Genomic DNA, 14,656 nt, shown 5'->3' with positions numbered 1-14,656 from the left:
AAGAAGTATCTCGAATTCTGGTTTGGGCGGAATCCAGCTCCTGTCTAGTTTCTGCGGTTCATATCCCAGGTATAGACAATTGGGAAGCGGATTATCTCAGTCGCCAAACGTTGCATCCGGGCGAATGGTCTCTTCACCCAGAGGTATTTCTTCAGATTGTTCAAATGTGGGGACTTCCAGAAATAGATCTGATGGCCTCTCATCTAAACAAGAAACTTCCCAGGTATCTGTCCAGATCCAGGGATCCTCAAGCGGAAGCAGTGGATGCATTGTCTCTTCCTTGGAAGTATCATCCTGCCTATATCTTTCCGCCTCTAGTTCTTCTTCCAAGGAATGCTCGTTTGTTCTGCTGGTAGCTCCAGCATGGCCTCACAGGTTTTGGTATGCGGATCTTGTCCGGATGGCATTTTGCCAACCGTGGACTCTTCCGTTAAGACCAGACCTTCTGTCGCAAGGTCCTTTTTTCCATCAGGATCTCAAATCCTTAAATTTAAAGGTATGGAGATTGAACGCTTGATTCTTAGTCAAAGAGGTTTCTCTGACTCTGTGATTAATACTATGTTACAGGCTCGTAAATCTGTATCTAGAGAGATATATTATAGAGTCTGGAAGACTTATATTTCTTGGTGTCTTTCTCGTCATTTTTCCTGGCATTCTTTTAGAATTCCGAGAATTTTACAGTTTCTTCAGGATGGTTTGGATAAAGGTTTGTCTGCAAGTTCCTTGAAAGGACAAATCTCTGCTCTTTCTGTTCTTTTTCACAGAAAGATTGCTAATCTTCCTGATATTCATTGTTTTGTACAAGCTTTGGTTCGTATAAAACCTGTTATTAAGTCAATTTCTCCTCCTTGGAGTTTGAATTTGGTTCTGGGGGCTCTTCAAGTTCCTCCGTTTGAACCTTTGCATTCATTGGACATTAAATTACTTTCTTGGAAAGTTTTGTTCCTTCTGGCTATCTCTTCTGCCAGAAGAGTTTCTGAATTATCTGCTCTTTCTTGTGAGTCTCCTTTTCTGATTTTTCACCAGGATAAGGCGGTGTTGCGAACTTCTTTTGAATTTTTACCTAAGGTTGTGAATTCCAACAACATTAGTAGAGAAATTGTGGTTCCTTCATTATGTCCTAATCCTAAGAATTCTAAGGAGAAATCATTGCATTCTTTGGATGTAGTTAGAGCTTTGATATATTATGTTGAAGCTACTAAGACTTTCCAAAAGACTTCTAGTCTATTTGTTATCTTTTCCGGTTCTAGGAAAGGTCAGAAGGCCTCTGCCATTTCTTTGGCATCTTGGTTGAAATCTTTAATTCATCATGCTTATGTCAAGTCGGGTAAAACTCCGCCTCAAAGGATTACAGCTCATTCTACTAGGTCAGTTTCTACTTCCTGGGCGTTTAGGAATGAAGCTTCGGTTGATCAGATTTGCAAAGCAGCAACTTGGTCTTCTTTGCATACTTTTACTAAATTCTACCATTTTGATGTGTTTTCTTCTTCTGAAGCTGTTTTTGGTACAAAAGTACTTCAGGCAGCTGTTTCAGTTTGAATCTTCTGCTTATATTTTCAGTTTTTTTCATTATAAAATTTATTTTTTATTTTGGGTGTGGATTATTTTTCAGCGGAATTGGCTGTCTTTATTTTATCCCTCCCTCTCTAGTGACTCTTGCGTGGAAAGATCCACATCTTGGGTAGTCATTATCCCATACGTCACTAGCTCATGGACTCTTGCTAATTATATGAAAGAAAACATAATTTATGTAAGAACTTACCTGATAAATTCATTTCTTTCATATTAGCAAGAGTCCATGAGGCCCACCCTTTTTGTGGTGGTTATGATTTTTTTGTATAAAGCACAATTATTCCAATTCCTTATTTTTTATGCTTTCGCACTTTTTTCTTATCACCCCACTTCTTGGCTATTCGTTAAACTGATTTGTGGGTGTGGTGAGGGGTGTATTTGTAGGCATTTTGAGGTTTGGGAAACTTTGCCCCTCCTGGTAGGAATGTATATCCCATACGTCACTAGCTCATGGACTCTTGCTAATATGAAAGAAATGAATTTATCAGGTAAGTTCTTACATAAATTATGTTTTATTATTTAATTTGTTTCATTCTATTGGTATTCTTTGTTGAAGAAGCAGCAATACACTACTGGGAACACAGATGAGCCAATAACATGAGTCACATATATGCAACCACCAATCCGTGGCTCCTGAGTCTATCTAGGTATAATTTTCAAATAAAGGATACCAAGTGAACAAAACAAAGAAAAGTAAATTGGAAAATTCTTAAAAATCACATGCTCTATCTGAATCAGGAAAGAAAAAAAATGAGTTTCATGTCCCTTTAACCTAAGCTGCTCATTTTTTTTTTGTTTTGTTGCAAGGGCTCTAAATGGCAGCACTGTTTCCTGTAGTGCTCCTAGCATTACCTAGGTATCCCTTCAACAAAGGATATCACGGAACTAAGCAAATTTGATACAATAAGTAGATTGGAAACTTTTTTTTAAATGGTATGTTCTGTCTAATTCACAAAATGGAATGTTGTGGTTTCATAACAATTTAAGCCCGTACTAAAAATGATTCAAACCTTTTAATTGTTTATCTGTACTTTTATTCAAAAATATTTATAAAGATACTGGAAAAAATAAAAAAGGTGATATACAAGGAAGCAAGATCTGATCTCACCTGTGCTCTCTACACTTATACTCTGAATGGTCTTGCTGTTTTTTATTGGCCAGCAGAGGCGCTGTACCATTTCCATTTGCAGTTGGTTGCTGGTTTCCCTGGCTTACGTCACTCCCGGAGCCACCCATTCCCCCTGCTCAGTGAGTTCCTGGGTAGAACTTCCCGCTTCCGGCAGGTCGGGTGATGGAGGGAGAAAGTGCTTCATCTCTGCGGGTACCCCCTGAGCTGGGGGAAGATGATGCTCCCGGGAGTGACAGCGACACTGAAGGGGAGGACATATTTACGGGGGCAGTAAGTGACTGCAGGGTTTGGGGGCATACGATGCTTCACAATGCACCGTTACTCTTCCTTGATGGCTCTGCTTATGTAAGGAAGTTGAAGCCTACACATTACTTCTTTAGTGGTGCATTGTGTATACATATAGAGTAAAATAATATTCTGCACCCATGCCTACACATTACTCCTTTAGCGGTGCATTGTGTATACATATAGAGTAAAATAATATTCTGCACCCATGCCTACACATTACTCCTTTAGGGTGCATTGTGTATACATATAGAGTCAAATAATATTCTGCACCCATGCCTACACATTACTCCTTTAGTGGTGCATTGTGTATACATATACAGTAAAATAATATTCTGCACCCATGCCTACACATTACTCCTTTAGCGGTGCATTGTGTATACATATAGAGTAAAATAATATTCTGCACCCATGCCTACACATTACTCCTTTAGCGGTGCATTGTGTATACATATAGAGTAAAATAATATTCTGCACCCATGCCTACACATTACTCCTTTAGGGTGCATTGTGTATACATATAGAGTCAAATAATATTCTGCACCCATGCCTACACATTACTCCTTTAGCGGTGCATTGTGTATACATATACAGTAAAATAATATTCTGCACCCATGCCTACACATTACTCCTTTAGCGGTGCATTGTGTATACATATAGAGTAAAATAATATTCTGCACCCATGCCTACACATTACTCCTTTAGGGTGCATTGTGTATACATATAGAGTCAAATAATATTCTGCACCCATGCCTACACATTACTCCTTTAGGGTGCATTGTGTATACATATAGAGTAAAATAATATTCTGCACCCATGCCTACACATTACTCCTTTAGCGGTGCATTGTGTATACATATACAGTAAAATAATATTCTGCACCCATGCCTACACATTACTCCTTTAGCGGTGCATTGTGTATACATATAGAGTAAAATAATATTCTGCACCCATGCCTACACATTACTCCTTTAGGGTGCATTGTGTATACATATAGAGTCAAATAATATTCTGCACCCATGCCTACACATTACTCCTTTAGCGGTGCATTGTGTATACATATACAGTAAAATAATATTCTGCACCCATGCCTACACATTACTCCTTTAGCGGTGCATTGTGTATACATATAGAGTAAAATAATATTCTGCACCCATGCCTACACATTACTCCTTTAGGGTGCATTGTGTATACATATAGAGTAAAATAATATTCTGCACCCATGCCTACACATTACTCCTTTAGCGGTGCATTGTGTATACATATACAGTAAAATAATATTCTGCACCCCAGTCATTCACGCTGACTTGTCAGCACACTGCATGTCTGGTTAACGTGGCTCTACTCACTGCTTGTTTGGAATATAATACCTGCATTTGTTACCTGCCCACTTGTCTTTGATCACCTTTCTTGTCTGGCTTACCTTGCTTTTTTTTACTCTTCTTGAATGGCACACCGGGCTCTGCTTATGTTTCCTGCATGGCATTTAGTGACGTTTGCATTTGTTTTGCCTGGCACATACTTCTGTGCACGTCTTAATTAGGTTCTTGGCACGTGCCCAGTCTACCTGTTTACATTCTTTTATTGTCTCTAACAGCAAGACCAGTTATTGCCCAGCTCTGTGTGGCTCTGCTCGCACTGCTTGCCTAACACACCTGGGTCCACTCACATTATTTTCACTTCCTGGTTAGCTCCTGTTGCTTGTATGGTAATACAGCTTTCTGGACACAATTCTTTAATGAACTCTTGTTTTTTGTGTATTTCTCCTGCCTGGCACTCATATTTTCATTCACATTTGGTTCTTCCTATACTTCTGGTCTAGGACAACTGTCTCTGTCCACATTTCTTGCCTGGCACAACTTTGCTCAGCTTATTTTATTTTTATATAGCTTAATTTTGCACCCTTTTACGGGCACATAAGTCACTGCATGGCAATACCAACTGTAGCAATGCATTTTATATGGTGTACCAGGAGTGCCTAGCACTTCTGATTCTGCTCACACAGCTTAGCTGTCACTCAGGGCTTTGCATGCACACATTTTCTTGTATGGGCCACTGCAGGCACATCGTGACTGTCAGGGCTCGTCTCACACTTTACATGACATGCCAGGCACAGCCCTCTCATTTTTATACACACTGTGCACAATTCAAGCTTGGCATACTGGGCTTTTTATACACACCAGCGTCACACACTCTTCTTGTACAGTTCATTTATCTGTGCAGCAGGCTGAGCTAACACTGCACCCCTTGTTATGGTAATATTGTCTGGCAGTCGTGTATGGTATAGAGGGCTCTGTGCATGCAAGCACAAACTGCTCAGCAGATTTTAAAATTGATAATGGTTCTGTCTTTTTTTAATAGAGGAGTTCCTTGGATGTGCTGTCTGGCAATTTGGTTATAGATTCCTTTGATCAACATGGTCCCTTTCAGTGAAAGCTTACTGAATCACCTTAAAATCTTGTTGTTTGTGTTATAATTGCTGCATTATATCTAATTGACCGTGTCCCTTCATTGGAAGTACTTAGTTTACACAATCATGTATTCATTTCAGCCTATTTAAAGACTAGAACATATCCTTTTTGAGTTGTCATAAAACAATTCCTGGAAATGTCCTTTAATTTTTAGATGTAATTATTATACTAATATTGAGGGTCCAATTTTTTTGCCCTGGTTTGAAATTCCAATTTAGTGCATCCTATTTGTTTTGTCCCCCCCCCCAATTGTTTCTCACCCTTTTCAGTAGGATGTACACCAGAAGTATTACTCCCCCCCCCTTTTTTCAGTTCTCTTATTAACCATAACACACACATTCATTTAAATACTCCTATATGATTTAAGAATGTGATACAATAACGTGTATCCCGTTTCTTGACAAGCTTTTAGGTCTGCAATAAAGAACTCTATTTCAGAATTCACACATTTTTCTGTTTTCAAAGGTTTATTGTATGATCCTCTATTATTATCAGTTATTTGTAGAGCGCCAACAGATTATGCATTGCTATAAAGGTCTAATATGCAAGGTAGTGTTTATGGGAGATCAATGGGTAGAGTGCCCTGTCAAGAGTTGCACTGTTTTAAATCAGCTCTCATGAAGGTAATCTACAAACAGTTGGGCTGGTAGGCTTGCATGCTAAGGGGTTTCAGGGGATGACAAAAGGAGGAGAGGAACTGAGGTTAGAAAAGGTTAGCGTATGTTGTATGCATCCCTGAACAGTATAGTCTTTAGGAAGCGCTTGAAACTATGAAAATTAGGGGAGAGTTTTGTGGAGCGAGGCAGAGAGTTCCACAAGGTAGGGGCCAGTCTGGAGAAGTCTTGTAGAAAGGAATGTGAAGAGGTAACAAGAGAGGAGGATGTTGTAAGCAGAGCGAAGTGGACGGTAGAGAGAGTATCTAAAGACAAGGTCTGAGATATGGGGGTGCAGTGTTATTGATGGCCTTGTATGTAAGAGTCAGGATTTTCTGTTTTATTCTGGAGGTTAGAGGAAGCTAGTGAAGAGATTGGCAGAGAGGTGCAGCAGATGAGGAGCGACGTGCAAGGAAGACGAGACTGGCAGAAGCGTTTATTATGGATTGTAAAGGAGAAAGACGACAGCTAGAAAGACCAGAGAGGATGGAGTTGTGTCTTATGTGTGGAAGTGACACATTTTGGAGATCCTTTTAAGGTGGAATTGGCATTGGCCAAAGACTCTGTTATTGGTTGCAGGTGTAAAAAAATCTTTAGAAAAAACTTTGCAAGCATATAGAATAATGAAATTCAAACAATTGGTAAATAATTTTCATGGTACCATTTCTGAGCATCTGGTTTGATTTCATACCCATTTTTTTCACTGTTGTACAATTTGCATGGAACACTTACTGTACATTTGGCACAGCTAGAATTTGACATATTTTAGCTTCAATATTCTCAGGGGTACACGTAACTTGGCATCATATTTTTACTTGGTCTCACTTAGAGGGCAAGCATAGGAGTACCTCTTGCATAGATGAGACTTTTGAAGTTTGAAATACAAAAATAAACTCTCTAAAATAGTTGTTTCTGCTAATTGAAACCGTAACAGTGGTCTCAGCAGAAAATGTTGCCAGTCGGTAGGCATTATGATAGCTGGGTGGTGGCAGTGTAATATTTTCTAATATTATATCATTTTCTGCTATTCAAATAAAAGTTAATGGCATAATTTAACATAAATGTTTTGTGCAATAAATACTGAATATTTTTAATATTAGCTAATTTTAGTTTAAGATAGGCTAAAATATTAGCTTGCTGGTCTACCTGCTAAAAAGGTCTTAGGGAAAACACAGCGTAACCCAATAAACTCTGCTGAACTCCCAGGGAGAGCAGACCTCATTATCTTATCCGCACTGTTCCCTTTAAGATTTTATGAGGGGCTCCGCAGTGAAAGAGTTAATTATGGAACCGCACCCTGCAGTTAGCAAGCACTACACAATGCAGACAGCAAGGTATAAATCCCTAATTAACTGTTGCACTACTGGGCGGCTCTCAAAATCTGGCATTGGAGAGAACATTGCTCATTGGTCTAATTCTTTACACAAAGTCCTTATTTATTGCTGTTTATTCAAAGACCAATACTTAGGACAATGGAGAATACACATATTAGTACATCTCTGTCACAGTCCCCACTAGGAGCATGATGTAATCTTAACCTTTATGTATACATCGTTTTTCTATAACCACTACTTAAAAAGGGGACATGATACCCAAAATTTGAAGCACTTGAAAGTAATGCAGCATACTGTAAAAAACAAATCGCCTGAAAAAGTAATGATATTTTACCTCAAAATCTCCTAAGTATTCACACCCCACTGCAAAAATACTTTAAGCAGCCAATCAAGATACTAGTCCCAGGACTTGCTAGGGAGGGTGTATCTAGTATGTGCAGGCACAGTCATGCTATTTTCCTATTCCGTTTAAGGAAGTTTACTATGAAATCTCATGATATTTCAATGAAATCTCATGAGATCACAGCAAAGCAAAGCATGACCTAAACCCGGCTTATGCTGATTGGCTATAGTTCTGTTTTTTCTTTTTCAATTTGATGCAGGACAGCAGCTGAAGTTTAACTGTTCACAGAACAATTACTCTGGTGAGCTGAATACATTTTGAGGTAAAATATCTTCCCTTTTGACATAGAGATGTTCAGGTGATATTTTCATGTCAGCTTTTTACAGTTATGCTGCATCACGTTTAAGTGATCTAGCATATGAGTATTATGCCCCTTTAAGTACTGATATTGTCAGTATAGATGGGGATACAACAGGCAAACTCAACCATTTCAAATGACTAAATAAAGGTAAAAAAGCTATTTGTAAACAAGTCAATATACTCCAGCAGGTAAAATGGATCATTGTGAACACATTGAAGGGAGAGAAAAGCACACTGTCCCTTTAATGTTATCTGAGCTGTCACAATAAAGTTTTAAAACATTTCATGCCATATAATACATTTTGATCATAGCTGTGGCCTAACACTAAAAAGTTAATTGCCATTTATTTACTTTAGTTACTGGATGAAATGAGTTCTAAAGCATGTGCTTGCTTTTAGCATACGGTGCTGTATGTATAGCTGACTTATTCATTGTATCCCACTGCCTCAGATTGTGCTGCAGTGTGTGACTGTTCATTTAATGATTTATTTTTATTTATTTTCCAGCTGGGACCGGGGCATAATTGTAAATAGAAATAACAATACTATTAAAAACCACCTTTATTCACATAGCAAATAGTGTGCTGTGATGTGGAATTTGTGAGAAGCCATTCATTATTTGAAAAGTGTAGATTTTTCTGCTGACTACAGAGCACATGATATCTTGTGTTTTGTTCCAAATGATGACACAATACCAGAAACTCTTGTGTAGGGGGAACAAATCTATGAAGTGGGCTTTTTAATCATTCTTATCCCTTATCAGAGTATCTACTAGCAAAAACTTCACATGGATTAAAAAAATTCCTTACCTGAGTTTATTAATTTGAATAAGGCAAATTTAATGTTTAAGCAGAGTTTAACAGATTGCAGTAACATACAGATTCTTAAAAGTGATGGCAAATTCACTTCCATAACTTCAGAGTATGAAAACTCTTCCGCTAACTAGCATATTGATATGCTTATTTTGTTCTAATGCCAAATCTACTTTTAATACCGAGCGTTTTTGTCAGGCTCCGTACCTGATTCAATGCAGCCTCTCTGAATAATTTTCCCTTAGGCTTCTTTGACTGGCAGCTCTTTCAGCCAATCAGAGCCTTGTCATGCGCCCCATGTAAGTTAATAACAGCACGCTCCCGTGCTTGGAACTCAGGCTGTTAACAGTAAGCAGCCTCACTGTTTATGTTGCGCAAATAGCGCAGCAGTTGTGTTTGTGCAGTTCAACTTCCAGCCTGAGTTCCAAGCACGGGAGTGTGCTGTTATTAACGTACATGGGGCGCATGGTGAGGCTCTGATTGGCTGAAAGAGCTGCCAGTCAAAGAAGCCTAAGGGAAAATTATTCAGAGAGGCTGCATTGAATCGGGTAACGGAGACTGACAAAAACGCTCGGTATTAAAAGTAGATTTGACATTGGAACAAAATAAGCATATCAATATGCTAGTTAGCGGAAGAGTTTTCATACTATGTGAAGTTATGGAAGTGAATTTACCTTCACTTTAATCTGGCTGTTTGTTTCTCATTTTGCCTATATTAAATTCATTATTTTATTACATGCTGTGTTGTACTTCGTCTTGTGATGTGAGGTTAAGGGGAACACTGTTAGGCAAATTGCTTGCACTGATTCATTGGTACATGTTATGTTTTTAATTTTTGCTTTTTAATTATTATGTTGTAACGTAGTTGTCTCCTTCACATCCAGTCATGCATAGTGAGATAAACAGCTCTCAAGCTAAAGTGTGCCTTTCTAAAATTCTTTTGAGAGAACACTCAGTACTGATGAGATTTATTAGATACTCTGCAGAGAGCTTTAGATCATAAGGTCCTATGTGTTAATACTGACAAAGAGGTCTCCTAAAAGGAGGAAACTGTCATTGATTAGTGAGTTGTGCAACTGCCACCCCTGATTGTCTCACTAGCAGTATCCTGCTCTAGAGCTTCAGTGCTTGCGGTTCCTGAGCAAGACTTCACCTGTGTCTTTAACAGCAATAATGCAAAAATTTCAAGCATGTTCATTTTACTTAAAGGGACAGTCAAGTCTAAAAAAAACTTTCATGATTCAGATAGGGTATGTAATTTTTAAACTACTTTGCATTTTACTTTTTTCACCAATTTTGCTTTGTTCTCTTGGTATTATTAGTTGAAAGTAGGGCTGGGCGATATGGGAAAAAATGAAAATTGCGATTTTGGACCAAAAATCACGATTTCGATTTAATTGCGATTAAAAAAAAATAACTGTTAAACATACATTTCTCACAAAAAAATGCATTAAACTGTACAGAATCTTAAAGTGCATATTTCTCATTGACCAATAGAGGCTGAGAGCATTAAAATACACAAAACTAGTTTAAATAAAATATAAGTGCAAACAGATACCTGATGTGCAAGTAATACACACACACACACACACACACACATATATATATATATATATATATATATATATATATATATACACACACACTCTATAAATATATGTATGTTATGGAAGTTATTCTAGCTTTTGTTCTATCTCAGGAGTGCTGTTCTCTTTCTCTTTTCTTTCATGTAATTGGCAAGAGTCCATGAGCTAGTGACGTGTGGGATATACATTCCTACCAGGAGGAGCAAAGTTTCCCAAACCTCAAAATGCCTATAAATACACCCCTCACCACACCCACAATTCAGTTTTACAAACTTTGCCTCCCATGGAGGTGGTGAAGTAAGTTTGTGCTAGATTTCTATGTTGATATGCGATTCGCAGCAGGTTGGAGCCCGGTTTTCCTCTCAGAGTGCAGTGAATGTCAGAGGGATGTGAAGAGAGTATTGCCTATTTGAATACCATGGTCTTCCTCTAGGGGATCTATTTCATAGGTTCTCTGTTATCGGTTGTAGAGATTTCTTCTCCTACCTCCCTTTTCATATCGACGATATACTCTTATATACCATTACCTCTACTGATTCTCGTTTCAGTACTGGTTTGGCTATCTACTATATTTAGATGAGTGTCTTAGGGTAAGTAAGTCTTATTTTATTCATGACACTCTAAGCTATGGTTGGGCACTTTATATGTAAAGTTCTAAATATATGTTTTAAACTTATATTTTCCATGATTCAGGATAATCAGTATTCCTTCTTTCAGACTGTCAGTTTCATTTTTTTGGGAAAATGCATATGAATAAATATTTTTCTTACCTTAAAAATTTCAATTTGACTTTTTTTCTAAATTGCGGGCTGTTAGGCTTGCGGGTGCAGAAAATGCTTCAATTTATTGCGTCATTTTTGACGCGAGACTTTTTTGGCGAAAACATTTAGTCATTTCCGGCGTCATAGTTGACGCCGGAAGTTTTCACATGGTTGCGTCATTTTTTGACGCATGTGTGTTACAGACTTTTTTTTTGGCGCCAAAAAATGTGGGCGTCATACTTGGCGCCAAAAATGTGGGCGTCATACTTGGCGCCAGTTTTTTTCGCATTATTTCAGTTTCACTTTTTTGTTGCTTCTGGTTGCTAGAGGCTTGTTTGTTTTGCATTTTTGCCCATTCCTGAAACTGTCATTTAAGGAATTTGATAATTTTGCTTTATATGTTGTTTTTTCTATTACATATTGCAAGATGTCACTACCTGACCCTGGATCAGAATCTACTTCTGGAAAGACGCTGCCAGATGTTGGTTCTACCAAAGCTAAGTGCATTTGTTGTAAACTTTTGGTAACTGTTCCTCCGGCTGTAGTTTGTGTTAGTTGTCATGATAAACTTTCTAACGCAGATAATGTTTCCATTAATAATAATCCATTACCTGTTGTTGTTCCTTCAACATCTAATGTTCAGGATGTTCCTGTTAATGTAAGATAATTTGTTTCTAATTCTATTCTGAAGGCTCTGTCTGTTATTCCTCCTTCTAGTAAACGTAAAAGGTCTTTTAAAACTTCTCATATTTCAGATGAATTTTTAAATGACCGCCATCATTCTGACTTATCTATTTCTGATGAGGATCTATCTGGTTCAGAAGATTCTGCCTCAGATATTGACACTGATAAATCTTCATATTTGTTTAAGATGGAGTTTATTCGTTCTTTACTTAAAGAAGTGTTGATTGCATTAGATATGGAGGAGTCTAGTCCTCTTGATATTAAAACTAATAAGCGTTTAAATTCAGTTTTTAAACCCCATGTAGTTATTCCAGAAGTTTTTCCAGTTCCTGATGCTATTTCAGAAGTAATTTCTAGGGAATGGAATAGTCTGGGTACTTCATTTACTCCTTCTCCAAGGTTTAAAAAATTGTACCCTGTGCCATCTGATAGATTAGAGTTTTGGGAAAAAATCCCCAAAGATGATGGGGCTATCTCTACTCTTGCTAAACGTACTACTATTCCTACGGCAGATAGTACTTCTTTTAAGGATCCTTTAGATAGGAAGCTTGAATCCTTTCTAAGGAAGGCTTATTTATGTTCAGGTAATCTTCTTAGACCTGCTATTTCTTTGGCTGATGTTGCTGCAGCTTCCACTTTCTGGTTGGAGGCTTTAGCGCAACAAGTGTCAGACCATAATGCTTATAGCATTGTTAAACGTCTTCAACATGCTAATAACTTTGTTTGTGATGCCATTTTTGATATCATTAGAATTGATGTCAGGTATATGTCTTTAGCTATTTTAGCTAGAAGAGCTTTTATGGCTTAAGTCTTGGAATGCAGATATGACTTCTAAGTCAACGTTGCTTTCTCTTTCTTTCCAAGGTAATAAATTATTTGGTTCACAGTTGGATTCAATAATTTCAACTGTTACTGGGGGGAAGGGAGCCTTTTTGCCTCAGGACAAAAAATCTAAAGGTAAATATAGGGCTGCTAATCGTTTTCGTCCCTTTCGTCAGAATAAGGAACAGAAGCCTGACCCTTCCCCCTAAAGGAACAGTTTCCGTTTGGAAACCTTCTCCAGTCTGGAATAAATCCAAGCCTTTTAGAAAGTCAAAACCAGCTCCTAAATCCGCATGAAGGTGCGGCCCTCATTCCAGCACAGCTGGTAGGGGGCAGGTTACGATTTTTCAAAGATGTTTGGATCAATTCGATTCACAGTCTTTGGATTCAGAACATTGTTTCACAAGGGTACAGAATAGGTTTCAAGGTAAGACCGCCTGTGAGAAGGTTTTTTCTCTCACACATTCCAGTAAACCCAGTAAAGGCTTGGGCGTTTCTGAAATGTGTTTCAGACCTAGAGTCGGCTTGGGGTAATTGTGCCAGTTCCAGTTCTGGAACGGAGTCTGGGGTTTTATTCAAATCTGTTCATTATACCAAAGAAGGAGAATTCTTTCAGACCCGTTCTGGATCTAAAAATATTGAATCGTTATGTAAGGATACCAACTTTCAAAATGGTGACTATAAGGACTATTCTGCCTTTTGTTCAGCAAGGGCATTATATGTCTACAATAGACTTACAGGATGCGTATCTTCATATTCCAATTCATCCAGATCACTATCAGTTCCTGAGATTCTCTTTTCTAGACAAGCATTATCAGTTTGTTGCTCTTCCGTTTGGCCTAGCAACAGCTCCAAGGATCTTTTCAAAGGTTCTCGGTGCCCTTCTCTCTGTAATCAGAGAACAGGGTATTGCGGTATTTCCTTATTTGGACGATATCTTGGTACTTGCTCAGTCTTTACATTCTGCAGAATCTCACACGAATCAACTTGTGTTGTTTTTTCAAAGACATGGTTGGAGGATCAATTTACCAAAGAGTTCCTTGATTCCTCAGACAAGGGTAACCTTTTTGGGTTTCCAAGTAGATTCAGTGTCCATGACTTTGTCTCTAACAGAAAAGAGATGTCTGAAATTGGTTTCAGCTTGTCGAAACCTTCAGTCTCAATCGTTCCCTTCGGTAGCTTTGTGCATGGAAATTCTAGGTCTCATTACTGCTGCATCGGACGCGATCCCTTTTGCTCGTTTTCACATGAGACCTCTCCAGCTTTGTATGCTGAACCAATGGTGCAGGGATTATACAAAGATATCACAATTAATATCCTTAAATACCAATGTTCGATCTTCTCTGACTTGGTGGTTGGATCACCATCGTTTAATTCAAGGGGCCTCTTTTGTTCGTCCAACCTGGACTGTGATCTCAACAGATGCGAGTCTTTCAGGTTGTGGAGCTGTATGGGGATCTCTGACAGCGCAGGGGGTTTGGGAATCTCAGGAGGCGAGATTACCAATCAACATTTTGGAACTCAGTTCGATTTTCAGAGCTCTTCAGTTCTGGCCTCTTCTGAAGAGTGAATCGTTTATTTGTTTTCAGACAGACAATGTCACAACCGTGGCGTATGTCAATCATCAAGGTGGGACTCACAGTCCTCAGGCTATGAAAGAAGTATCTCGGATACTTGTATGGCGGGAATCCAGCTCCTGTCTAATCTCTGCGGTTCACATCCCAGGTATAGACAATTGGGAAGCGGATTATCTCAGTCGCCAGACGTTACATCCGGGCGAATGGTCTCTTCACCCAGAGGTATTTCTTCAGATTGTTCAAATCTGGGGACTTCCAGAAATAGAT

The 14,656-nt window shown here is 38.5% G+C and overlaps 1 protein-coding gene across 1 annotated transcript in view; it reads left to right on the top strand.

The window, feature by feature from the left end:
- The first annotated feature begins 2,817 nt into the window (after positions 1 to 2,817).
- SNX1 (sorting nexin 1) overlaps positions 2,818 to 14,656 on the top strand; it is a 240,470-nt gene continuing 228,631 nt past the window's right edge. Inside the window, exon 1 of the mRNA XM_053717383.1 lies at positions 2,818 to 2,971. Within this exon, the coding sequence (XP_053573358.1) occupies positions 2,864 to 2,971 (108 nt within the window). The 5' untranslated portion in view covers positions 2,818 to 2,863. The remainder of the gene's footprint in view (positions 2,972 to 14,656) is intronic.

Source organism: Bombina bombina, chromosome 6 (genome assembly GCF_027579735.1).
Source record: "Bombina bombina isolate aBomBom1 chromosome 6, aBomBom1.pri, whole genome shotgun sequence".
In the NCBI taxonomy this organism is placed as follows: domain Eukaryota; kingdom Metazoa; phylum Chordata; class Amphibia; order Anura; family Bombinatoridae; genus Bombina; species Bombina bombina.
This window is presented reverse-complemented; position numbering and strand designations above follow the sequence as displayed.